Raw genomic sequence first — 27785 nt, 5'->3', positions numbered from 1 at the left:
CCATAGTGAGCGCCCTGATGCCGTGCTGACTTACCCAGTGCTGTTGCTCGGTTTCTTTTCACTAAAGCCACTTCCTGTGCTGATTTCCTTCCATTCCATCTTCCCCTGCTAGATGGTAAGCTCCCTGAGGACAGGTTTTATATCATCTCCATATTCCTTGTACTTCAGGTACACAGTGAAGATGGAATAAAAGTCTGCTGAATGAATGAATGGACCCGTGTGCTATCATCCCCGCCCCCACACTGGATCTCGTTCTTCACATTGCATAGATGAGAAGGGCGTTGGGGAAGATGGGAATAACTCACTTAAGTAACAGGGAGCCGAGTTGAGATCATTAACCCAGTTCTGTCTAACTCCACAGCTCTTTTATATGTGTTTTATTGTCCTTAGAAACATATGTTTTACAGGCCTATCATGTGAACACTATTAAAAATAGAAGCCGGGGCTTCAGAGCATAGCACAAATGTAAGGCACTCGGGGGTCTGCTCCCTTCCTGAGTTTATTAGCAACGCATTGGCTCCCAGGCACCACGGAGGCTGCGGCTGGGCTCAGACACAGAGCTCAACGTTTTATCACGACGTGTGGAACTTTAAAAGCGGACTATTAATATCATACTGCTGGCTCCTCGGCTACTTTTCATGGCCAACTTGGCCACAGTTCAAAACGTGCAATAGTAGAATGAAGATGGTTCGGGCCTATGTGATATTTTTTTTTTCCCTCTCAGCCCTTCTACCTGCAAAGATTGGCTGCATACTCTTGTCAATTTCAGTGCCACCACGTTTCCCAGCTGCCTCCCCTGGCCTGCTTCCCTCCTTTGCAGAGACAGTCTCAAGAGCTAATGGTTACTGGCTTCCAGGGCCCCTCTGTGTTTACTTTGAGAAGGTCAGGCACAATGCTGTGGTGTGTCGCTGTTTCTTTCTTTTCAAAGCACCAGTATGAATTTGATAAAGTAAATTGTTGTTCTAGCAGGAAGCAGTTAGGGGTCACAAAATAAATAGCCGTAGAATTCAAATAAATCCGAAGAATAAAACCAAATAAATCCATGTGTGTATGCACAGTGATACATAAATACACTTTTTAGAAAGTGAGCGTTTTTATCGCTGCTGGGCTGGACCAAAGTAATTGAAAAATTGTGGAGTTCATGGTACATTTTTTTTTTTTTTTTAAAGAGGCGGTCTGGGGCTGCGAGCAATGTGACGTGAATTTAATTCCTTTTTGAGAAACATGGAAATGGAATTTTATCTTTTCAACAACCTCTTATCTTGGGTTTTTTCAGCTAATGAAATTCACAGTTGGATGAAACCAATTTGCAAAGTTAAATTGGGGGATCCGGGCATTTGGGGGTAGACTAAGAGACTCTGAATGAGCTAAATATTCTTCATCTCTGTTTTCTTTTTTTTTATTATTATTTATTTATTTGACAGAGAGAAATCACGAGTAGATGGAGAGGCAGGCAGAGAGAGAGAGAGAGGGAAGCAGGCTCCCCGCCGAGCAGAGAGCCCGATGCGGGAATCGATCCCAGGACCCTGAGATCATGACCCGAGCTAAAGGCAGCAGCTTAACCCACTGAGCCACCCAGGCACCCCCGTCTCTGTTTTCTTCACTTGAAAATGAATGATGTGTGCTTAAATAATTTAACTTGACCTCTTCAGATTGTTGGAAGATTCAGTGCAAAAATGGATATAAAATACCTTCCATGTTGCTGGTGTTGCTGTTCCGTCACTGCTGGCTATTAATAAGATACTTTTCTTGGTCTTCCCCAGTCCTCTAACATTTAGTGGCTCACCTTTGACTTTGTGAAGTAGCATGGTGGTTTGGTGTTGAACTTGGGTGGTAGGGGAAGGAGAGGTTTTCTAGTCGGAGAGAAGAGTATGAAAAAAACACAGTCTCTGTGTACTGTCTCCTTGGAGGCCATGTCCAGGAAGGCAGCAGACCGTGAGGCAAGAGAGAGGAGGTCCAGGTCACAGGGAAACCCCGAGGTCATATTTAGGGACTTTATCTTGTCCTGTGCAATGGAGAGCCATCAAAGTGACTTAAGCAAGGCACTGATGTGCTTGTGGTCAGGAAGTGAACTGGTAGGTACATGTGAGAGTCAGTGAAAACCAGGAGAGTGATGTGGAGGACATTGCAGTGACCAGGCAAGAGATACTGTAGGCCTTCGCTTTTTGCTTCAGAGTTATGAAGAGCTTTTCCTGGCAGGTGATGGAATCCATTTGCCATGACCTTTAAGAGAATGGCATCTAAGCTAACACTGATAAACCAGCAGCAGCTGCCAGGGCGGCCCAGTGCTCCCGGATGCCCTTGGGCTCTGCTCCAGGACTGTGGGCAGCAGGGCCCCACTCAGCTCACTTAGTCTTCTTAGTGACTCTTCAGTGGAAGAAAGAGGTTGAAAAGGGCCCCACTGAGCAGCTACTAAGTGCCAGGCACCATGCTAGGAGTTCTGTGGGCTTCATTCTCTTTAAGTCCCCACAACTCATTTGCGAGGAAACTGAGGCTCTGGAAAGTGGAATTAGAACCAAAGGTCACATTGCTAGGAAGTGATGGATCTGAGATTCAAATTCAGGTTCTGTGACTCCAAGGCCTTCCTCTGCTCCAAGCAGCAGAGCCCTGGGAGGAGCTTCTCTAAGAGGGTATGGTGACTACTAACCCTCTTGATGAATGAGACGTCATTAGACTTGAGGCTCCGTTGGTCAATATTACAAACTGGGCTTAAATTTTAGGAGGGTATTTTGCCACAGGGGGAAAGCTGCTGCCCTGGCTCTTCCACTGCCTCCCACAGTACCCTTGGATGCTCCTCTTGGGGCTGACCAGGAAGGAAAGTGCGTACATGTACTGAACACTCTCTGTGGCCCATACATATCACTACAAATGCAAGGAATTACTGTCACTGTCAATGTTCTTATTTGGTGGTGTTTCTTTGGCCTCCTTTCATTGATGTTTTCCCTTTCCCCCCCTTCCTCTTTTTTTTTCTTCTGGTCCATATGGTGGTTCCATCTTGAGCAGCTGGCCTGCCCTTCCTCATCATTGAGACAAGCACCATCAAACCTTACCACCGAGGGTTTTACTGCAATGATGAGAGCATCAAGTATCCTCTGAAAACCGGTGAGACGATAAACGATGCCGTGCTCTGCGCTGTGGGGATCGTCATCGCCATCCTTGCGGTAAGCATCCGGGCCACTGTGCTCAACTCCACTCACTGCCCCTGGATCCCGTTTCAGAAAATCCAAGCCAGCACAGTTGGCAGATCAAGTAGAATTTCATGTTATTAATATTGTTTATTTACATTATTACTGTTACTTAAAGTATTTTCAGGGGCACCTGGGTAGCTCAGTTGGTGAAGCAGATGCCTTTGTGTCAGGTCATGATACCAGGGACCTGGGATCAAGTCCCACATTGGGCTCCTTGCAGGACTGCCCCTCTCCCAGCTTGTGCTCTCTCTCTCTAAAAAATAAAGAAAAATCATTTAAGAAATACTTTAAGAAAAGTATTTTCAAATACTAAATATATATGTATACATGAATACACCAGAAGTATAATTTCTATATGCATGTATATACTAAAAGTGTCATGAAAGTACACAAAGCCCCCCGCCCTAAAATACTTTGCCTGATCCTCACAACCATCTGGTAAAGTCTAGATACTGTTCTTTTTTTTTTTTTTTTTTTTAAAGACTTTATTTATTTGACAGACAGAGATCACAAGTAGGCAGAGAGGCAGGCAGAGAGAGAGGGGGGGAAGCAGGCTCCCTGCTGAACAGAGAGCCCGATATGGGGCTCTATCCCGGGACCCTGGGATCATGACCCGAGTTGAAGGCAGAGGCTTTAACCTACTGAGCCACCCAGGTGTCCCTCTAGATTCTGTTCTTATCTTTCTTCTACAAATTGAGATACTGAGGTCTGCAAGAGTAAAAATAATTTGCCCAAGTTCACTTGGAGCTGCAGAGTCAGGAATTGAACCCAGCTGCCCCTTAGCCCAGAGTCTGAGCTCTGAGCCCTGACACTGAGCCCCAGAGAGAGGGGGATGCCATCAGATGTCACAGGCATTTTCTGGGCTTTGTTCACACCATGGCTGTGCTGCTGTAACAGTGGTTATGCCACTGATGTTCTCTGGCATATCATTCACTTCTCACACCCGGGGATGGTGGTGGAAAAGTGAAGATAAAATGGCACTTGGAATAGAGAGACCGAGGTTCTAGACCTGGCATTCTGCTAACAAGCCGTACATCCTTAAAACCAGAGATGACCATCTTGCTTCATAGTATTGTGATGAACAGTAAAAGAGGTCATGAATACTGAAATAGTTTGCAAACTCCCAATTGCAGAATAGGTTACTCAGGTGCAAGCATAAACATACAGGTCTTCCCTTAAAGGATGAAGTCCTCATTGAGGATGCAAAAATGAGCCACGGACTTTGGAACCAAGTCTAAAATTATTGTGAGCAACAGTCGCATCATGGAAATTGGGGTATGGCCTGACTTGGAAGGTCACCACCCTGTTTTAGACGTGTCCATTTAGGGCAGGGGTGAGGAGCGTAACTGATGGTAATCTGTCTCATAATTTATGAGTCTTGCATTTTCACAGCTGTCCATGACCCACCTCCAGAATTTTCTGCTGATCTCTGCCCTTGAACCCCAGCCACGTGGGCATAAGGGACAAGCGTCATGTCCACCAAGGTCATAAATTCCTTCCTCTCAGTTCCTTGAGTCCTGTTTATATTAGCCAGAACTTGGAAGCTTATCTTTGGCCTGTATTAGAAGCCAAGAAGGAAGGAAGCTAAAGTTAAGACTATTCTACATGAGTTAAGTGCTAATATCCCCATTATACAAATGGAAAACTGGAAGCTCAAAGGGGTTAAATGATATGCTCAATGTCTCTAGCAAATATAATTGGGGGCTCTAGCCTATCTCTAGCTTTTTTCATAACTCTGTTTCCATTTTGGAGACTTGACTTCACATTGTGAGTGGCTCTCCTTTCCAAATCAATTGCCCAAGGGATAGGCAGTTGGCTACTCTTGCCTATTCTGGATCACATGCTGCTGATGGTACGGAAACACATTTCATGAAGTTTTTCTTTTGACTTCCCCACTCTGGGGGTTGGTTGTAAACTTTGAGACCCCTCTTTGTTTTTTAATAACATCGTAAACCAGGCACACAATCAACAGTTTGAAATTGGGAGAGGGGGATGGGGACTAGCAGAATTCTTTCCAACCTTTAAAATAAAAACAGTCCATTTGGCAACTCTAGAAGTTTCTTAAAGGTGGACTGAGGATCTTTGTGTTCAGAAACTGAGAGATATAAGATCTAATTTTACTATTGCTCCAAACTGACCGTGTGCAGTTGAGTTGCATGGCTTTTCATGGAAGAGAAGTTTGTCACGGCAGGCAAATAATTGTACAGTATCTTGTACTAAGGTTTGAACAGGTGTTTTTGACACTTGGAGGATTAGTTAACTGAGGGCTTCTAGGAAGCGGACTATAACCCAGGAGTGGTTAAGATAAGAATAGCACGAGGACAGGGGAGTTGTGTGCCCTTTGCTCTCTCTGCATGCAGTTAACATGGGCTTGCTTGGTGGGGCAGCTCCTGGGCCCAGTGCAGCGGACAGCGGCACCCTTCAGAGGCTGTGGTACCCACTGCTACGTGAACCCGGTGAACCACCACTCTCTCCAGCCCTCGTTGTCCTCATCTGTGTTGTGTTCACTCATGGGAATGGCTGTGAGACTCAAACGCCATTATTCGTGGGAACGGACCTTGTAGTGCTGGGTTAGATGGACACGGTGCTAAAGACGCTTCTCGAAGGGCTGGGCTTCTCGCCTGGGCTTCCTTCCTTAAGCAAAACTCCTGCTCAGCAGCCCTTTCCCTGCTGTTGGCCAAGACCAGCCCCTTCTTCCTCTTGAAAGGCCAGCATTTCTGAGAAAGATCTGCTTTAAGGAGTTGAGTTTGGCTTGCTTTTCTCCTCATGTCATATTGGTGTTTTAATTAAAGTGCTCCTTGACCTCTCGGGTTTTCTTGAAACAGGCAGTCATGTGCTGTGGCCTTGGATCTAGGATGAGCAAGGGCATTGCTTCCTTATCCCGTAGGATGTCAGCAAAATAGGCTTGGAGAGTACTTTCCTATAGTTCCAAACGGGTGAGAGGGTGGGGGAGGGAAGCAGGCAAGAAAATACCACAATAATTGGTGTCCTTTGTTAAGCGCTATTATGTGTCCTAGAAACCTATGAACCATGTTTAAGCATTTCACCCTCCAGAAGCCCCAGTAGCTAGGTAATCGTCAAGGTTTCCCTTTAGCCTAGGGGTTAAAGGTATGAGCATATCTGAACTCCTGCTGTGGAATGTGTAGCAAGTGAATTAACTAACCCCTTTTAGCTTTAGTAGGCTCATCTGTGAAATGGAGATGATGTATGTAAAGTAATTCCATGCTTGGCATCTATAGTGTACTCAATAAATGTGAACTGTTTTATTGGCAAATGAGTAAACAGTCAAAAAGTGGTGAAGTGACTTGGCTAAGACCTCATGTCTAATAAAAATAGAGTCAGGAAAGGAGCTCCAGCCTTGGGACCCATCCTGTCTCCCACTCTTTCCTTGTAGTTAATTCACTAAAACCCAGATCTCTTGACTCCCTCCAGTGCTCTTTGCAAGAGGGCTTGACCTCCAGATCCAGCTACGTCCGCTTTTCAGTCGGAGGCGTGTGTGAGTTGTGGGCCCATCGTGAGGTCTGCTTACCTACTTACCTGCCATTAAGTACTTGAGTCCTCGTAGAAACAAGCAGAAGCAGAGACCTCAGAGGAAAAATGAGTAATTCACTTTAGTATGCTCAATTCTGGAAAACCTATATACGGCCTAAATTCAACAACAACAACAACAACAACACATTTCCCACTTTCCCATTACGACTGGCCCTAGATCCTGGCTGGCTCCATCCCGGATCTGCTTCTGATCAGAGGGCGTGAATGACAGTCAAGGAGGGAGAGGGGGACCCAGGGCTGGAAATCTAATCATCCCACTTCTTGCTGGCCGGGCCTTCTCTTGCCTGCTGACCTCGAGTTTGTTTAAAACAACAAGAGAAGCCTTGGCTGATTTGGGTGCCCTCACTCCAGTGTGAGTGTCCCCACAGCAAAGGAGTGGGGGGCCAGTGTAAGACAGAGTATGATGTGGACACACAGTTCGTCAGCAATTATAGAGAAAGCAGACACCTTTCTATGGCAGGAGATGTGGAAAAATCTAGTCGTTTTGACTGCTTTTTCAGATGTATCTCAGATTCTGGAATTATAGCATAATAGGAATTCTTTCCAAATCCACAGAGCGGTGGTTCCTATCCCTGCCTTGTAAAGGTTTAATGACTCTAGCAGCAGTGAGATTAGGAGCAAAACCAGTCAAGTATCACCCCCTACCTAGCCTCCTCTCAGTTTGCCTTACGCTACACCGTGAAAGCCATTATGCGCGAAGATTTTAATACGGAAAAAAATGCTCAGGATTCATTTCAAATAAACATGGGCTCTGTGCTTGCTTTGGTCAGCCCCTGAAAGTGGTTTATATAGATTCTTAATATCTAGGAGTTGAAGCGTGGATGAGGCGTGGGTGCAGCCCCTCCCTCCTCCCTCTGGCCATATGAATTCTACTCCTCCTCAGAGATCCTGTTGAATGTGACTTCTGTAATAATACTGCTCATTAGAGAAACAGCTCAGACTTGGGCATCATCTGGTTTAGGTTCCCGTCCTAACTTTTGTGCGTATTCATGATCAGACCCCTTTGGGAAAGAACTATACCTTCCTTTTCTGTGGATTGGGGACAGTGGTTCTCCAGCTCCATAGGGTTTTTCTGGAGGTCAAATCAAGTGCCATTATGCATGCCGTTGGCGAGAATCTCCCTTTCATTTCCGTAGCATCCTGCAGTTAACAAAGTGCACATTTTGGGCACATTCCCTGATTTGCACCTGGTGGTGATCCTGGGAGGTGGACTGTGACAGCCAAGGCACCTGGGGATCAAGGATATTAAGTGACTTTCCCATAACTAATTAGTGGCAGGGCCAGAACAGGGGTCCTCTGATTCAAAAGCAAGGCTTTTTTTTCCCTTCTTTTTTTTTCCCCTCCCTAAATAATGGCCCCACTGCTGCCTGGTAAAGCCTGCCTGTCTTCCACAATTACTTCTCAAGCACTCCAAGGTAGCAGGTGCTAGGGACCTGGTGGTGCACCTCTACCCTAGTTGCAGCTTAAGCAAATAGCACCTTCCATACTTCTGGCCTGGTCATGTGCTGTGTGTCCAGGTCTTGTCTCCCCAGCTAGATAATAGGTTCCTAGAAGGCCGAGACCAGGCTTTCCCCCTTGCCCGTGGTAGGAACTCAATCCACCCCCGGCAGACATCTCTCTCTCCAGGAAACATTCCTTGGTTGCCTCCTCCCCCAACTTCCAAAGGTCTCAGAGATTCTCTGGGCCAGCCTCGGACTTTGCAGTCACTGGGTGGAACTGTCCTGTGTGTTTACTTGTTTATTCTTCTGTTACCCTGCGAGCCACAGCAGGGAGGGACAGGGACTGACTGGCCCGGTCTGGCTTTGAATTGCTCATGCAAGGCACAGACTGTGGTGCTCAAATCACAAGCGATACATTTCGGGCAGAAAATTAAAAAAAAAAAAAAGAAATTAGTCCAGGAAATGTCAAAGGACCTGTGTAGCAGGGAAAAGTATGCCATCTTCTTCCCTCAAATCTTAAATATGGCCCAGGATGCACATGGGAACATGCTCTGTAGGACGTGCAGATTTCTCGCTGGAGAGACAAGAAGAAGAGCTTAATACCTCCAAGACTTGTTTTGTTTATTCAGGATCGCGCCCAGTGTGCCCACATCTGGATTTCATTACTTCCTCCCCACGCCCCCAGCCCCCTTTATCTGAGAGAGCACTGCCAAGAAAACAAGGTTCCCCAAGATTGCCTCCTCATTAAAGGTTAGGCGAGTTTTCAACTCTGAAAACAGTGAAGCCGGGCTGGCCCAGCAGTGCCTTGGTAGGAGACCCAGTCCCCTGGTTTACAGTCCACGACATCTGTGCAATTACCAGGACCACCCACGGAGAGTGGCCCCATGAATCCTTCCACTGTGCGGGTCCTTGATCAGATGGCTACAGAGTTCTTCTGAGACCTTCTTACCCCTGAGGAGATGGGGGGAGGAGGCATCTATTTGCCATTTAACAAACACAGGCGTTGGATTAGGATTTAGTTTGTACACACACACACACACACCCCTCTCCAGCCCCTGGAAGACGTGAGAGCTCCAGCAGTTCTCCCTTAGGTCTGTGTAGTTCTTAGGGGTTAATGACTACTTGGAAAATGTATCCAGCATGAAAGTGGTTTTTAATTTAGCCATTTCAATTTTTTATTTTTTTTATTAATATACAATGTATTATTAGCCCCAGGACTACAGGTCTGTGAATCGCCAGGTTTACACACTTCACAGCACTCACCATAGCATATACCTTCCCCAATGTCCATAACCCAACAACCCTCTCCCTGCCCTCCTCTCCCCGGCAACCCTCAGTTTGTTTTGTGAGATTAAGAGTCACTTATGGTTTGTCTCCCTCCCAATCCCATCTTGTTTCATTTATTCCTTTCCTACCCCCCAAACCCCCCACGTTGCCTCTCAACTTCCTCATATCAGGAGATCATATGATAATTGTCTTTCTCTGATTGACTTATTTCACTAAGCATAATACCCTCTAGTTCCATCCACCTCGTCACAGATGGCAAGATTTCATTTCTTTTGATGGCTGCATAGTATTCCATTGCATATATACCACATCTTCTTTATCCATTCATTTGTTGATGGACATCTACGTTCTTTCCATAGTTTGGCTACTGTGGACATTGCTGCTATAAACATTTGGGTGCATGTGCCCCTTCAGATCACTACATTTGTATCTTTAGGGTATAATTTAACCATTTTAAGTGATAATGCTCTGGAGGCTGAGAAATCCATTCTGTGAGTCTGTGCATTAGGGGATGGAGTGGGAAATCTGATAACATTTATAAGTGATCTAATGTTGGGGTGGTGGGGAGAGACTAAGGCCTTATCTTAAATCCTCTTAAACAGTTAGGTGACATAGGTATTATTTACCCCTTTTTATAAATAAGGCAGGATAGGAGGCTTCCAAGGTAGAGGCCGCTAGTGCAAGGTTACTCTCAGTGTAGTGAATGAGGGAACAGGAATTAAAACCCCAGTCTCTCTCTGGCTTCAAAGCCCAGTGCTTGGACTGACATTTATTGAAGGCCTGCTCTGTGCTAGGTACTATGCAGAGTGCTTTTTATTTCATGAGCTATAAAACTGTGTCATTTCCGGGCTTGCTTGGAGAGCTCAGTGTATGGAGGAGGTCTACATGACCACTGTGCAGATGATCGCCTAAGATCCTAAGACCAACGGTGTGCAGTAGGGTTTTGTATGAAGTGGCTTTGCAGAAGGCAGTGGCCAGCTATAGGTGGATGCTCGGTGAGATTGCCCTTAGAGTAAGGAAACATTGTGGTAGACAACTCGGCCTACAGCTTATATTAAGACGCAGATATAAAACTAGGAGCTGGTGGTTTAAAGGGGAAGCCAGGCAAGGAGAAGACCAACTGCACTATTACTCTCAGGAAGACTGAGAAGTTGATCAGAGAACATGAGGAGAGCCAGAGCACTCTCTGCTGGTGGTGGGCCCCAGAGCCGAGACCTTCAAGGACAAAGGAGACCAAAGGCAGTAGATGGTGTGAGGTATAAATAAAGTGCTGCTATGGGAATTCAGAGGAAGATGACTGAGGCTATTTTCGTTGCTGAAGACTTCATCATCATTGCCACCATCATCATCCATTGAGCAATAGTCCTACTTAATTATCACAATGACCCTGGAGCTCTTGGTACTGGTGTCATCGCCTTTTTTACACATAAGGGAACAAGAGTTATAGTGCTCAATCATCCAAGACCTTGAAATTAAAAGCCAGAACTCTAACCCCATCTGTGAGTTGACACTAGAGCTCTACTTTGAAGGACTTTCATCAGAGATGCTTCCAGGCAGAAGGGATTGCTTCAGGGATGAGAAGCTGAAACAATGGAGTATTTTCAGGGACTATAAAGCAGACCTGTTCAGCTGGAAAAATAGAGTATCTGGGAGTAAGTAGATAGAGATAAAAGATAAAGAGAACACAGCAAGATGGTGAAATGCCTTGAATGTCAAGGAGTTTTTACCCAAATTAGTGGGCTGGAGACTGATGGAAGTATTTGAAGCCAGCTTCATCAGTTTTGCAGCTAAGGTGAGGATGAGACCTGAACCACGGTGGGGGTGATGCAAGGGGAGGAGGGAGGAGATGGACAGGAGGCAGCTTGCAGAAGCAGGGTGACCACATGTGGATGGCAGTGAGATAAGGAGGCCTACAGGGTCATGTCTTTGCAGTTGTATGGTGGTGACTCGAACAGAGATGAAGGGAAGAGCCGTGAGGTTTGGGACAGAAGTTGAAATGAGCGTGATGTGAGACTGGGTTGGGTTGACATCCTAATGTGATCCGTGATGCTAGTTGGGAGATTTGGCAGAAGATCGGTAGAGGGCTGACTGGTATAAGGGGTAAGCTGAAATGAGAGAGAGAGAGAGAGATGCCCTTTGGGTAGTCGTCTTCCCAGAGGTAATAATTCAAACTGCTGAAGCAGCAGAGATCACAGCAGAAAGGCAAGGAGATAGGTATTTGAGACATAGGAAGAAAAGCACTGTGGTGCATTATTCAGGAAGCTTAGGGAATTCGGTGTCAAAACAGAGTAAGAGATGGGCCCCAGGAGGTGGTACAGAAAACCCATCCTGAAGCTCCTTGCACAGATAGGCAGGCCTAGTCATGTAGGAGAACCGTGGCTCTAAGTCCCGACCTTTGGGGAAATAATGATGCTTCATCCTTCAGAATGCCTTCTTCATAAAGTGTCTGGGCTTTGGGCAGCCACCACTGAGTGGTGCTGCCCAAAACACTCTGCAAACACTAGCTTCTGGGCCTCTCTCTGGCCTCTTTGCTGTCTCTATGCTGGATTTTGGAGTTTTGACTTACCCACGGGGCCCAGAGACTCCACCGGTGGCCTTGCGCAGAGCTCTGTCCTGCTTGCCTTTCCCAGTCCGCACTGCACCGATCTCTTGCCAAAACGCTGAAGACGATCAAGCGGGAGAAGAAGCGAGGATGAAATTTCTCATCAGTTCTTTCTAGTCACGAAAGGTGCTACATCTTGTTGTACGAGATGGAGCATTCAGCTTCGGAGAAAATGCAGCTACCGTCCCCATCTGTAGCAGCAGGACCCAAATACGTTTCCCTTTCTCTTAGGACTGAGAGCCCAGTGTTTGTTGAATGAATGATTCTGTTCTGTACTCCAAAGTTCTGTACAGAAAGAAGTTCATTCATGCACACAACCAAGATGTGAAAGAACAGCTTGGTGCACTGTGGCTCACAGGGGCTGAGGTGCGCAAGTGCCTGATGAGTAAGTGACCATACCACATGCTCCAGGAGCATCCGTCTCCCCAGAAACTCAGATCATGCTGCCTGCTCGGACTTCACACAGAAAGCTGCCTTCGTGCCGTGGGACAGGGCACAGGAACTGGAGTGGGGTCCATGCTGCGGCTGCAGCCCTGCTATCGCCGAATTTCTGACCAAGCCTGATTCACTGGCCTCTCTGGTCTCCCCTATACTGACTTTTAAAGTGGTGACAAGAATTGAGTAATTCCTAGGGTGTTGTGAGAAGCAGATAGTGCAGCAGATGTGAAAATGCTTTGTAAGTAGTAAAACACTCTGCAAATACTATTATTCAAGCAGATCAGAAAATAGGGATGTTTGTTCTTGGAACTCTAAAGTCTCTTGAAGATGGATTGTTGGGACACTGTCCACAAGTCTTAACTTTTCTTGGGGTCATTTATAGAGAGGAATGTGACAAGTGACCTAAACAGTACTATAGGCCTGCCCTTGCTTGCCTGGGGTTTAGGCTTCTCTTCTGCTTAGCTCCTCTGAGAAAGACATCCTGTAGGCACAGTGGTCAAAACCAACGTATCGGTACACATATCTTCTGGTTCTACTCTGGAGGGGTGGTACTTCCAAACTCTTCGATTTGGAATGTTCATTTCTAAGGAGCTTTTGGAAGGAGCTTAGAAAAGATATTTTCTACAAGTATGTGTTGATTTTTTATTTCCTCTTCTCTGAGGGAAAGAGAAAAAAATTAACTTTTGGAGGGGTCATCTGCTGGGGGCCAGCCAAATGGCCCCCATTTGGCATATCACCTGCTTGCATCCCTTGGCAATCCCACCAGGTGGATGATTTATATCTTACTTTTATCGATGAGAAGACCTAAGCCCAGAGAGGTGAAGACACTTGCCTAAGGTAAGAAATGGGCTTCAGACTAAGGATTTTCTGGCTCCAAAGTCAGTGCCTCTTTGACCACCGCATGCTCTCTCTTTTCCAAAAAGTTAATGTTCTCCAAATTTCCTCTCTGGAACACTTTGATACTTGTGAACATGTGGGCCATCAAGCTCTTTGACAGCCGAGAGGATAGGCAGAGAGGCATGCTCTGGAACTGGGGACAAACCGTTACCGTTGTCAGGCAAGTTAAGATCCCTTTTCTGTCCCCTCGTAGCTTAATTGCAGTGCTTTCCTACTTTATTAGTTTCCAGATTCTGTGCCAAGTGCTTTGAAAGGCAGGTAGGGGAGAACTCTCCTCTGCTGCGTGGCAGCTTGCCATCCCCCTGAATCTGTTGCTTGCTCCTTCAGAAAGGGATCAACATTGAAGGCATCCTTCTGGGCAGCGAAATTTACATATCACAACTTTGCTGACTGAAGCAGAAATGCGGGCTCCAGGGGTTGGAGTCCTGGGTGGAGCCCTAGCCTTCATAGGGGGAAGGAAGAACTGATTTTATGACCCAGGAATAAAAACATTATGAGGGATGAATAAGGTCCGAAAGCAGTCAATCTGGAACTCCAGCATTAGGTGTGTAACGTGTCAGAGAACAATTTAAGCTTTTGCCTCTTCGGCAGAGGTGAGGTGTTTGCCCGGCTCTCCCAGCCCGAATCTCCTTCAATGGTCTTTTAAGGGTTAGGATTACAAGAAGCCAAGTCCGGCTGGTTCATAATGATGATTTATGGCCGTGTTGTCGACTCCCCGACCCTTCTGTACAAGGGGATAGAGAAAATACATAATTTGTTGCTCATTAACTGCGAGATCTGTCAGGGCTGCCCCAGAAGGCCATGTGGTCCTGGAGTCATGTGTCTGCTAAATGGCTTCAGCCCGTTCCTGTCCTTGAAAATACTCCATTGCTGTTCTGCAGTGGAAATTGTTTTTAATAACGATAGAAATACAGCTGATGCCCAGTTTACGATGGTTTGAATTACGACTTTACAATGGTGCACAAGCAATGCACAGTCAGTAGAAGCTGTACTTGATTCCCCCCCCCCCCCGCCCATGCGCTAAGAATCTGTGGTACGGGTGCCTTCTTGTGAGGCGGGGCAGCAGCAGTGAGCCCCAGCTCACAGCCAAACCATGCGATCACGAGCGTAAACAGCCTTTCTGTACCCATGCTGCCCTTCTCTTTTTCACTTTCAGTGCAGTAGCCAATAAATTACACGTGCTATTCTATACTTAATTGCAACACAGGCATTGTGCTAATTGATTATGCCCAACCGTAGGCTAATGCCAGTGTTCTGAGCATGTTTAAGGTTGGCGAGGGGAAGCTATGATGTTTGGGCGGTGTATTCAGTCTATCTTTGAGTTACGATATTTTCTACTTAGGATGAGTTTTATCAGGACGTAACACCATCATAAGTCGAGAAAGATCTGTAACAAAACATTCTGTCCATATAGTCTGTTGTGAGTCTTTGAACTTAAGGGTCAGCATATCTGGGCTCCACTTTTGTTCTGTCACTAAGAAGCCTCAACTCCTTCAGCGAAGTGCCTGTCCCTCCAGAGCCTTACCATCCTCAGCTGTACAGTGGGTGTAAATTCTTCACAGAGTTACAGATCAAATGAAACTGTAAAGTTCAAAAGAAATGGACAAGGGTACTGCTATTAATAGCTTAGTTACTAGGAATTTGAGATGCCACGAAACAGCTTCTTTACCCCTTTCTCCTCCCATGAGAGGAGAAAGCATTTTAACTGGTGGCTTGCCACGTGCGAGCCCCTGGCACTGAAACTGAAGTTTTAGAATGAAGGGATGTTAGAGCTGAAAGTAGCCCTTGAGCTGTAATCAAACCCTTTCTCCCTGAAGTGACGGAAGCACAAGGGTGACTCGCCTGAGATTAATCAGTAAATTCACCTACGAGTTGCTGATTGGCAGTGAAAAGCCACATGTTCTTTTTCAGCATCAAATAGGAAGTCAGGCTCAAGCCAGATCAGTTTAGAGTTTCTTAATTTGTAGCCGTGACACATCAAGGAACTCAGGAATCATTCAAGGGCAGGGACTATGCATAGGGCCTTGGTTCTGCCCGGTGGCCATGGCATCGTCTCTGAGGAAGTACTTTCCTGTGCTGTTGCTTATTGCCTTTGCTTGGTTGGGAGGCTAGTGGTGGAGGTAGCACAGGGTAGCTGAAAGTAAATGTCATTGCAATTATGAAGGGATAAATTACGGCGTCTAGCGTCCTTATTTTGCAAATGCAGATACTGGCTTATCTCACGTTCACTCAGTGAGTAGGGACTTGAACCCTGGCCACTGCCTCCTAGTTGAGCGTTCGTCTCCTTGAGTCCAAAGTCATGCGAGTGTGATTTATAAATAAAGAAGAAAGAGCATGATGGTGGCAGTGGACATCTGGAACTTGTTAGCCCGTAAGGTTACACAGGGTAAAAGTATAAACAGGTTCAAAGGGGAATTAGACCGGCAACAGTAGGAAAGATTGCTGGGTGGGGAGCTAGAACACCTGGGTCCAATCTTTCCTTGCTAGTTAATTTGGACCTCAGTTTCTTCCATGTATAATGGACCCTTTCATTTCTGATGTGCTGTGCTTCGCAGGTTTTAATCTCTGCAGCATGTTATCAAAGGCCTTTCAGTAATATTTAGAGGATATTTCCAGTTTTATAATAAAACAACTGTGAAGACTATGGTCCTTCTTCCTTTCATTCATTCATGCAACCAGTAGTCTCTGAGCACATCTGTGAGATCAGTGCTCTCCCAGAGAATGGCTAAGCCAGTACTGTGTGCTAGACTGGCCTTTGACCATCTCCCTCTGAATCACACTCAGTGTGATCTGGGAACCAAAGCGTAGCACTTAGAAATAATCAAGTATTTATAAACACAGACTCGCTGTACAAACGTTAGCAGTGCTGGTGGCTGTTCTCGCTCCCGCACCTGCTGGCTCCTGGGCCCAGCTGGCATCTTCTTTCCACCTGGCCAACCCCTCCCACCCCCACTAGACTTGGGAGCCCCTGAGAACTTGGATCAGACCCCATGCCTTGACCCCTTCCCCAGCTGTGAAACAATAACGGGAGACTTTGGAAAGGAGTGGCCGGATACGTCTGTCTATTACTTCCCTTGCGGTTGTGAACACACACTGGGCTTCCCTGAAAGAGCAAGCGTGGCTCATCACCCTGCCCCTCGAGAAGCTGTAAAAGGAGCTCTGTGGGGCGTGAGGAGTTGACTGTTGCTGTCCCTGGACTGTGGTTGCAATCAGGAAGTGGCCGGGGCTGTGCTGTGGAGTTAAGACAAGAGCAGCAGGCTGTGTGGTTGGGCATGACCGAAGTGGGATGGTCCTCTGTTGTGTAGGCATCACGGGCGTTAGCCTTGCGAAGAACGAGCTGGAGCCCTGTTCTTAATGTCACACCAGGCAGTGTGGGTCGAGCTGCCACTTCCCTTGTCTGAGCTTCAGCCATACCTGTCTCATGGCCATTGTTAGGATTTCATGAAATAAAGCGTCTGGGAGCAATCTCTGGTGGAGACCGGGTCATCTGTGACTGGTGGCTCTTCTTTTCCCAGGGGTGAGAAGCCTCCCTGAAGTGTTAGGAGTAAACACGGTGTGATGGGGGAAGGGTATGAAAGCCAAGACTCACTGGCTGTCCTGTAGAATTGAGGAGATGGAAGACAATGCCCATAGACTTGGAAATTTGCAAACACCGAAGGTCATTGTATTAAAAGTTCCTTAGTTTGTAGGCCAGTGTTCTCATCACAGCATTATTCTAAAAAGGAAAATGAAAGAATCACTTTCTATGACCCAGGTAATTTCCCATCCATGTTACCAGATTTAAGCCAACGACTCACAAGGGCATGTGGCCTCCTTTCATGGAGAAGGAAACTGAAGCTTTTGGAGAGGTTGTCATGACTGAGCAACACCAGGCCAGTGGCACAGCCGGGACTCAAACCCGAGACATGGGGCATTCACCTTCCCGTAGAAACTCCCACCATGGCTCAGTGTTGACACAAGCCTGATGATCCCTGACTCCGAAGCCCACTATCCTGAGATTGGCTCAGATCCTCGGATGCCTTGGCCACGCTTCACCATGCCCATGATTGTTCATCTAATTTTTTTTTCCTATATTTGGGTCTTTGTCTCTTTGTTTAGTAAAAAAAAATACATATAACTATGATATATAATATTTATATATATTTAATATTACATTTGTATGTGTATAAATATATTTGTATATTTTTGTTTTTACAAAGATACTATAGGGCCATGTGGGACTTTTTCAAAAAGGGGAAAATGACCATGTTAGCACTCCTATGTTTCCTCCCGTGCATATTTCTGTCCATGTATTTCTCAAATAGAAAATTGAGATTTTTAAAAAATATTTTATTATTATTTATTTGAAATTTATTATTATTATTTATTTGAATTGAATTTTTTATTATTATTTATTTGAAAGAGAGAAAGAGAGGGTATTCACAAGGAGGGGGAGGGGCAAAGGGAGAGGGAGAAGCAGACTCCCTGCTGAGCAGGGAGCCCAATGTGGGGCTCGATCCCAGGACCCTGGGATCATGACATCGCCGAAGACAGCTGCTTAACCGACTGAGCCACCCAGGTGTCCTGAAAATTGAGCCTTTCTAGGTTATAGCCAGCAGTTATACACAGAACATTCTCTTCCATCAGTAAATATTCTTTACAACATCCGCTTTCATGTCAGGTCTCGATACTGCCTAACTCCCCTATTGGTTTCCTTTCAGATCATCACTGGGGAGTTCTACCGCATCTACTACCTGAAGGAGAAGTCCCGGTCAACGATTCAGAATCCCTATGTGGCAGCCCTCTATAAGCAGGTGGGCTGCTTCCTCTTTGGCTGTGCCATCAGCCAGTCCTTCACAGACATTGCCAAAGTCTCCATAGGCCGCCTGCGTCCTCACTTCTTGAGCGTCTGCAACCCCGATTTCAGCCAGATCAACTGCTCTGAGGGCTACATCCAAAACTACAAATGCAGAGGGGACGACAGCAAAGTCCAGGAAGCCAGGTGAGTCGCTGCCTGCCATGGACACGGTGTGCACGCCTTGAATGCAGGCAGTTTGGGGAACACTTACTAAGGCGCCTGCTGCACGAGGTGCCAAGTTCAGGGCTGGGCTTCGGCTTCAAGGGGTGTATAAGGCACAGTCCCCATTCTTAAGGAGCTCAGGGTCAAATTTTTTAGATATACTGATAAATAGCAATTATGGTAGAACACTGGTAAGTCCATCCATCCATCCATCCATCCATCCGCTTGCTCACGCATCCGTGGGTGCCTGCTAGGTTCTAGACAATGTATCCAAAGCACTACCAAGGATACAAAACCAAACAAGATAGTGCTGCTGTTAAGGTCACAGTCTAGGGAGGGAAGACAGACAGGCAAACATGTGTCAGGGTGTGAATATGGCCCCCTCATGCCCCTCTCTTGCTCTTGCAGGAAGTCCTTCTTCTCTGGCCACGCCTCCTTCTCCATGTACACTATGCTGTATTTGGTGGTAAGTACCTTCCTTCTGATTCCAGTGCAGTGCAGGGCCCCACCCCAGCTCACATCTCTCTGGAGCAGAGAGCCCTCAGGATGGTTAGGGAGAGCTGTCATTTTGAAATCCTTGAAAGAGAAGTTAGCTAGAAAAGTGAAGTTCTGTTTTGAGCTCTGCCATGGCATCATTAGAAATTGTTTTACTTCCTAGATGTTTCCCATTTTTCAAATAAAACTAATACTTATCATGGCTCTTTGATAAGGACTGTGCACCCATTTTGAATTTAAAAGGTGACAAAGACACATGTATCACATTTTAATGTAACAAAACTGTTTTCTGAACATCCCTTTAACTCAGCTGACCCTTCCAGGCACCCTAGGTTAAAAGTAGTATTATCTCTTTTGTGGGAACGGATTATTAAGTAAGGCTCAGAGAATTCAAGTGAATAGTCAGAATTCACACGGGCACTAGCACTGTTGCTCACATCTAAGCTCTGTCATAAAATTCCTTGTGGTGTTCGCCATGCCAACCCTCCTCCATCCCCTGCAGAGGGAAAGGCTTTCAAAATTATCAGTATCTGGCGATGGGGAGTGATTTCACGTGTGACAGTATAATTCTGCGTCCCTGAGCACACGTGATCTCATAATAACACAGTGAGGCATGACAGGGGTATCCCTGCTGCTGGGATCCAGAGACCAAGCCCCAGGGAGGCTAAGCAGTGTGTTGTGGGGGGGGTCCCTCAGCTGGTGGTGGGGCCATGATCTGACCCTCCGTGTTGCCTTTCCCATGGCCACGTCTGCTCTGATTTCCTAGAGGCGCTGGGACAGGGCAGGCCAAGGGCTCGTCTCCAGCTGCTGCCCAGACAGCGACTGGTCTGTTTCTCTTTGTGAGTTACATGCGGTCCCCTGCCTCTCCTCTCCCCTTGAATGAGGTCCCTGTGCCAAGGCACTTCCTGCTTTCGGCCCCTTTGATGAAGAGCAAGAAGGCGCTGAGAGGTCAGACGTAGCTCAGGGGAGCATAAGCTGTTTGCAGAAAGAGCGTTTTGATTTTGACTTACTTACAAAACATAATTAGGATTTGGAAAAACTAGCAGAAGGGTTTTGTTTTGTTTTCCCTGGCCATCCTTTCCAAGCCCGGAGGCCTTCGGGCTTCCCATTACCTGGGATACAGAGCTGAAAGGTGGGCCCCAGCCTAGGAAAACCTCAAACGTGGATTTTATTTATTCACGAATTGTGCTCCCCTCCCTTCTTCATTTGTTGTTGTTGTTTTGCTTTTGCTCTGCTTTAAGAAAGCTAATGTAGCGAAGATATTTAGTTTCCTATTTTTTTTTTTATACTTACTCCGGTCTGGAAACAATTTTACAAATGTAATTTCAGTGTTTGCAAAGGTGCTTGGAGGAGTGGGTCTATGTTCATTTTTCTCCTATTCCTTCTTATTTTTCCCAAGAGAAAAATGCTGGGTAATTTTGAAACCAACCCTGTGCACTGTGTGCTCTACAGCCACTGAAAAGATAAAGGTGCTGACACATTGCTGGTGCCTTCTGTGTGCTGGACACTGGGGCAAGCTCACAAGACGGCATTCGGTTCTCTCAGTAACTCGATGAGATGCATTTTGATTACCTCTTTCTTAGCTGAAAACCCACCAATCAACCCAAATCTTAAGAGTGTTAGTAATAAAGTTTCTATCTCCTATACAAGGGAGAAAGTGGATTTGAAGGCTTTTCTCGTTGACAGCAGGATCACAGTCTGTTGTTTCCATGGTACTGCTCTTCAGAACACAAAAACAACCCCACCAGGATCACCTTAAAGAACAAAAGTTTGCCAGGTGTTCATCTGGCACAGTTGGTTAAGTGTCTGCCTCCGGCTCAGGTCATGATCCTGGGGCCCTGGGATCAAGCCCCGCATTGAGCTCCTTGCTCAGCTGGGAGTCTGCTTTTCCCCTGCCTGCTGCTCCCCCCTTGCTTATGCTCTCTCTCTCTCTATCTCTGTGTCAAATAAATAAAATCTTTTAGAAAATAAAAGAAAAAGTATAATCTCCCCACTCTAACTTCCATTTCAGCAACCTGCCTTTCTTCAGATCTACTTTAATGGAGGAGCTGTGCCCCACCGCCCCCACTCCCCATAACCACCTCCCACCAGCTATGATTACAGCCAGAAACCTCCTCCGCAGGGGTGAGGAGTGAGGGTGGATTCGTACCGAATGTTTGTTTGCATCTTTGGGGGAGGAAAAAAATTATAGTGCTTTTATGTTTCTGGAAAGAAGGAGGGGAAGGAGGCAGGGAAGAGGGAGGGAGGAAGAGAAGAGCCTCCTTAGCCTCCATCGCCCTCGTGTCTCACTGCACACACACGCACGCAGCCATGCACACACCACTGCACACATTGTGACGTGCACAACTCACGGATCCCCATATATACAACATATAAACCCAGGGCTCTTATTTTTAGCTCTACGGTTATCTTGCCCTGAAACAACCCCTGAGGCTAAATTCCAAGGAGGACAGTCCTCTTTGTCAGGTGCGTTTCTACAGGACGCTACGCAGAAATCTCAACCCTCTGAATGTCCGGTGTGCAGAGCTTTCGAGAACACCGTTGCTGCGGGTCAGGGTCCATGGGAAATGCTGCCCTCCGAGCAGCCCCCCGCCACCCACCCCCAGTGCTGCTCTGTGGAGCTTCAGGAAGTGGAGGTGGGCAGAGACAACCCTGGCCTTCCCCAGCGCGGCTTCTCTGGGGCGTTGGGGAAAATCACCTTTGAACCAGTTGGGTGTAGCATGGATGGTGTTTTCCCTCAAGGTCTGGCAGACCCAGATGATTCCGCCACCTCCTGACTAGCTCTGGAACCTCGGTTGTTAGCTTAGCTTTCGTGCCTCAATGTACTCCTCTGTTAAGTGGAGATAGTCACGTCTCTTTTGAAAGGCTGTTGCCACACTTCATCTCTAGACCCTGCTTTCTCCATAAAGAGTGGAATTAGATAGTATCTTCTTGTTTCTCAATCTCTGTGGTTCTATTTGAAAGAAGTTTGAACTACCCCCAGCGCTACTAGAAAAGATGGGAAGCCCTCAGGGGAAAACCTACGCCCTTGTTACTTCGGTGTTCAAAGGGAGGTCGGGGGATGGGAAGCACCAGCCACCCCTACCCCAGGCCTGTGGGCAGCAGCTGCCCTCAGAAGCCTCCCATGGCTCTGAAGGACCCTCCACGTTAGGTTTTGATTTGTAAAATGGTTAGCTTGGAAAAACCATGCCCCAAACACCAAATTATCTCTGGGCATGGAAGCTTTGAGACAAGGTTAAGGCATGTTAGTGATTAATGCAGATTCTAATAAGAAAAACCCACCGCATATATAAGTGTACGTGATGCTTTTCTAACCCTGAGTCCGGCCGAAGCCTCAGAGAGCCACATCTGGACCAGCCCTGTGCCTCCACGGTCAGGGGTCGAGGATGACTTGGCTTTCTGGATAAGATGCCAACACCTGCGCAGAACCCAATCTGTGGGCCTACCTGGTGTTGCTTGTGTTGTCTCAGGCCCTCTGTTACCTCCCAGGGCTACTAACATGGATCAGACCTGGGCCCAGCCCTCAAGGAGCTCAACGTGGCTTCAGCATTCGGCACATCAGCCCATGTTTAGGGGGTGACTGATAGACCCAGTGGCATGCTAGGGGTAGGGACATAGACATTGGTAAGTCATGGGCACAGGCCTTAGGGAGTTCAGTCTAGTCTCAGGGAGCAAGTAGACGATGACAGCAGCTTGGTACATTGTGCGGGGCGGGGGTAGGGGCAGGTGTAGGTTCTTAAGGAAACTTAGAATCATGGCGCCCAGGCCAGCCTGCAGTGGCAGGTGGTGGAAGCTGGGGAAGGCTGCCCGTGGGGTGAAGATGGGCGGATCGGAAGAACTGCCTGCGCGCGGGTGAAGAGGAAGGTGGCGCTTTGCAAGCTGTAGGTTTTCAGTTCAGTTCGGCTGTGGTGGCCCGGGTGAAGGGGGTGGAGGGTGCATTGAGAGCTGAGGGGGCTTTCGGGACCAGCTGCCCCAGCCCCTCCTCCTGCAGCTCCACCAGGCAGCAGGAAGCTGGTGGCGAGGCCTTTCCTTTGCCACCACGCCTCCCTCTCTGAACGGGCGCCATGCCCTCTTGCCTTCTTCAGGGTGCTGTGTCAGAAGCCTTCCCTGGCCCCTCCTGCAGCACTCCCTAACTCCCTTTGCAGCCTCATTCCCCTCCCCCTGATGTCATTTCTCAGCCTCTGACGTCAGTATCCATTTCTCTACCAGAAAGTGTCAGCTTCATGAGGGGGACGTTTTTGTCTCTTGATTCCCCACTGTATCGCACTGCTCCAAACAGGGTCTGACCCTTAGCTAGGTATGCAGTGAATATTTGATGAGTGAAGGAATGAATGAATGAATGACTTCATCGCGGGCCTTGGATATCCCCAAGCTGTGCTCTTCCCCATTCCGGTTAGAACTGTGTTCATTCCCTCATCCCTGAACTGATCGCTGGGAAAGGACTTGGGGGATGTAGGAAAGGCCTTTGCCGCCTCTTTGCCAGACCGTTGACATATTGACTCTTTACTGGGGTGCCCGTGGGAACTGTTTATGTGTCAAAGGGCTTGTCGGATACCAAGGAAACAGGGAAGTGTCTGTCCTCTGACAGCCATGTTCCCTGGCCTGTGGTTGTTAGTCATTGAGGTTTTGTTCAGCATGTTTAGAATCCTGGAGCGGTGGGGTCTGGTATGCCCACGAGACATGCCCACAGAACCTGGGAGTGTCTGGTGAAATCCCTTGCAGGGAGAAAATTGTGGTTCTACAGAGAATAAACCACGATGTCAGATATAGATGTTTTCCCTTGTCTTTCCCCTGCCTATATCCATCCATCATTCATCTACCCATCCGTCAGTCCATCTGTCCACCCAGCCATCTGGCACTTTCTGAGCCAGACCTTGTGTGAGCACCTGGGGACACCAAATGACCTCCTGTTTGGTGTGGAAAGTCTGAAAAGTAAATAGTCTCAGAGCAGGTGGAGAGGGGGTCTCTGACTCGGGTGGCCTGAGGCACGGGGCCTGAGGAGGGGGCTGCTCACTCCACTAGGAGGGACACTGACTGCACAGTTCACAGGTTTTCTAGTTGATAAACAGGGCAGAGATTCTAATACTCTCACTATTAGAAAAGCTACACTTGGATTTTAGACGTGGGTCTTATAAAAGTATGTGACAGGTGAATTTCAGGAGCATGTGTTTCCAGATATGCACTATAGACTGTCCTGTAGCCCCCAACAGCCCCATGATCCCCCCCTCACATTGCTTTTTTCCTTAGACAAAAGTCCAGTACAAAAAGCTAATACTTGCTGTGCAGAGCCCAAATTTCCTCTAATTCCTTGCTAAGGAAGCCACCTTCTGTGATTAGAGCTTAGACTTAGAAAAAGACACATCTTACTCAGTGTAAATCCTGCATCATGTCACTTGAGCAAGTGACGTGGCCTTTTGGGCTTGATCTCTTCATCTGTAAAATGGGCAGAATGTGTCTACCCCGTAGGATGGCCATGATAATTGCAGGGAAGGTCATGTGAAGCGTCTGGAACAATGTCTGGAACAGGGCACACTGGTAGTTTCTTTTTCTCCCTGTGATCGTGACAGGAAGCAAGAGCTGATTCCCTCTTGAAGGAGGAGAAAAGCCCACTAAAAATTCTTCTTTTGTCCTGAAGGTTGTTGAATAGCTTCCCAGAGAGAAATTCCAGCTCTGCCCCACGTAGACAAGTCACCAGGCACATGAACCAGAGCCAAGCGTGAGCTGTGGTGGAGATGAGAGAAGGGAGAAAGTTTCTCCCCGTGGGTGTCAGGGATCTGGACAGACTTCCAGGAAGAGAGCAGGCAGGGACAGAAGGAAGGACAAAAGCCTCCTTTTCGCTCTGAGCAGAGCAGTCCCAAGAGCAATGGAAATGAAGTGAGAGGACAGTACGGACCTGTTTCGCCAGTATGCAAATCATGTAATGAAACACAAATGACTTAGCAAGAACCCAGTGTGACTCACCCCACATCTGACTCTTGCTGGTTCAGACCAGAGGAGCCTGCGTGAGTTCAGCCAGACCTCTCTAAAGAGGTTTTGTTGGAATTCCACAGGACCCCAGTTTTGAAGCTAGGACTAGGAAAGAGGAGAGAACTCCATTTATGGAGTGAGTTCTCTGTGCTCGGGACTTTCACATACATCATTTTGGGGATGGGGGATCGTGGGCAGGGCATACAGCTTTCTGTTGTAACCTTCCTGTCTACAGTCAGCATTTTATTTTAGCAATTGGAAGAAAAATCTTAGTACAAGAACAAGATTTCATTTTTTAATTTTAACCTTTTTTTTTTTTCAGGAAGGGAGCTTAACTTTATTCGTGTTGGCTGTCTTTTCACAGTTTTGAGCTGTGTCCTTTCTCGACAGGTGTTTGTTTTTTTAAATGAGTGAATCTCATTACATAAGAGGAAGCAGAACTTCAGAGGACAGTGGCTTGTTTAGGGTCCTGCAGGTGGCATGGAACAGAGAAAAGATTCAAATTTAGTTTTGCTCTGATTGCAAATCAGAACCTTTTCTGCAATGTCACTCACACAGGTGCTTAGAAGTGGATTCCTCCAGCCCAGAGACCTTCAGGCGGCTGGGGAAGTAAAGACAGATAAGTCTTGACCTCTATGAGAGGGCACGGCAATTCAGCCTTTTTGGTTTTGTCCAGTTCTGCTTACCATTTTCCTAAACACCCTTTTGCAGGATGCCTAGGACTTCCCAGAAGCCCCTGCAGAAATTCTGAGTCCAAGCAAGTCTCCTTACTATTTGATCTGGGACATGGGCCATAGTATCATTGTGGTCAGGAGTGTGACTTCCTCTGGTGAAATGGGAACGAATGCAGTCACTTGCTCCTTGTCCTGTCCCCTGGCGCAGGTTTCCAAGGCAGGAGGGTGCTCCAGAAAGTTCTCTCTGGTCATGGTGAGGCCCAGGCCTCTAGTATGGAGAGCCTCACGAGAACTGGGCTATGAACCAGCAAAAGCCAATCCATTTAGCAGTAGGATTGGTGGGGCACAGAAGGACTTACCCGATCCTTTGGTCAACCTCAAAGCCCATTGTGGCCATCTTCTCAGATGAGAAGTAGGCACCACGTGGAGGGTCATCACCCAATCTTTTGCTTTAGTAATCGACTTGTTTTGGTGAAATCAACCACAGCCATTGAGTAAATCTCATTCACCAAGGCAAAGGGTGGTAAGATTTCTGAAGAGCCCCTTGAGTGCCCGGTCCTGGGAGTCCCGTTGATCCTGGCAACCTGGAGAGGGAGACTCTCTTGTACCTCTTTCTCAGATGAGAAGTTGAGGGACCACCCACTTAGGAAGTAGTAGCGTTGGGGCCGTTTCACCCCCAGATTCACCCTCTTCTTGCTGCTCTGCTTTGCCCTGAAGCCCCAGTTGCAGACACCTGCCGAGACCCTGAGTCGGGATCGATGTGTTTGTTACTAACTATAGCGAGGAGCAAGCTTCAGTGTGGGTCTGGCTGTTCCACATCTGACTGCTTCCCCAAGGCATTCTTTTCCCATGGCCTCTCTCCTTTCTCATTCATAAGCACTCCTTTCCTGAAGCTCTTCTGATGACGGGTCTCTTCCTCTCTCCCAAGTTCCTCTCCTGTATTTATTTATTTATTTTCTTTCCTTAAGCTCCAGCCTTAAGTATCTGAGTCAGTGGAAGGGGAGATGTGTGCCATGTCCGGTCGGGAAACCCACCCTTCCTCTGCCCCACCCTGACTGCCAAGGTCCATGACCTAACCTCTTCACAGAGGAGCGGGGAGGAGTTGGAGGATTTTAAATGAGCATTTTCTGAGGATCTGCAGATTATTTTATTTGTGAGAAAACCAAAGGCTCAGTGAGATTTTTCTGATGAGCACCTGGCGTTCTTTCTGTCCCCAACCTGGCAAACGGATGGTTGAGTTTGTTTTGTTTTTTTTTAAGTTTTTGTTTATTTATTTGACAGACAGAGATCACAAGTAGGTAGAGAGGCAGGCAGAGGGGGAGGGGGAAGCAGGCTCCCAGCCGAGCAGAGAGACCATTGCGGGGCTCGATCCCAGGACCATGGGATCATGACTGGAGCCGAGGGCAGAGGCTTAACCCACTGAGCCACCCAGGCGCCCGGGATGGTTGCTTTTTGGCCCGAGACTTGTGTGAAGTGGGAGCTACGCCAGTGTCATCCCATCCCCACTCCTTGAAGGAAAGGATCTTTTTTGATTCTCCATTACAGAATCCACTGCTGGCTCATTTCTGCACAATCGAGGGTGTGGCCTTTGACCTGCAGGTTATTTGTTATGGTACTGATAGCTTAAAATCATGTAATTTTCACCATTTGCTTATAATAACATTTCCCTATTGTGATTCAGCAGGTAGCTACCCTGTAAACATCAGTATGTGTTGTTGGTAAAGAAAGTAAAGATTTCCTATGGAGCATTTACCATCTTGTTAAAAGACCCTTAGTATTCCACGGAGGATGGTTTGGGAAAGACTGACCTACTAAGTAAAAGTTGGGTTCTTTAGTGTGATATCCATACCCTTCCTGAGCGCTCCCCTTTGCCTCCGTAGCTCTGTGGCTCATCAGTCCCCCCATCCCCACCCTGTACACCCTGTTCAGCTATACCGAAAGCTGTGAGGTTCTCCAGAACTCTGGCTTCTAAGCGGTTGCTCTGCCTAGATACACACCCCTCCCCAGTGTCCCCTCAACTCCTAAGCAAACGCAGATACATCTTTAGGACTTCAGCCAAGTGCCCCTTCCCCTTAGTAACTGACCTTGGTTTCCGAATTTTCTTCGTAATTCCTAGGAAGCCTGTAAGTGCCCTTGCTCATGTTCGTGGATTCCCCCAACGAATGAATGCTCTATAGGGCAGGAATTACGGCCTCCCATTTCTGTGTCCTTAGCATCTGTTGGAGTCCCGGGCTTATTTGTGTGTCT

The 27785-nt window shown here is 47.2% G+C and overlaps 1 protein-coding gene across 1 annotated transcript in view; it reads left to right on the top strand.

The window, feature by feature from the left end:
* Positions 1 to 27785, top strand: part of PLPP3 (phospholipid phosphatase 3) — an 83230-nt gene that overhangs the window by 38091 nt on the left and 17354 nt on the right. Inside the window, exons 2-4 of the mRNA XM_045064590.1 lie at positions 3004 to 3161; positions 18104 to 18384; positions 18811 to 18868. Of these exons, the coding sequence (XP_044920525.1) occupies positions 3004 to 3161; positions 18104 to 18384; positions 18811 to 18868 (497 nt within the window). The remainder of the gene's footprint in view (positions 1 to 3003; positions 3162 to 18103; positions 18385 to 18810; positions 18869 to 27785) is intronic.

The sequence above is a fragment of the Mustela putorius genome, unplaced genomic scaffold, assembly GCF_011764305.1.
Source record: "Mustela putorius furo isolate JIRA1106 unplaced genomic scaffold, ASM1176430v1.1 tig00003853_pilon_pilon_pilon, whole genome shotgun sequence".
Classification (NCBI taxonomy): Eukaryota; Metazoa; Chordata; class Mammalia; order Carnivora; family Mustelidae; genus Mustela; species Mustela putorius.
The sequence above is the reverse complement of the archived record's forward strand: the minus strand, read 5'-3'. Positions and strand labels throughout refer to the sequence as shown.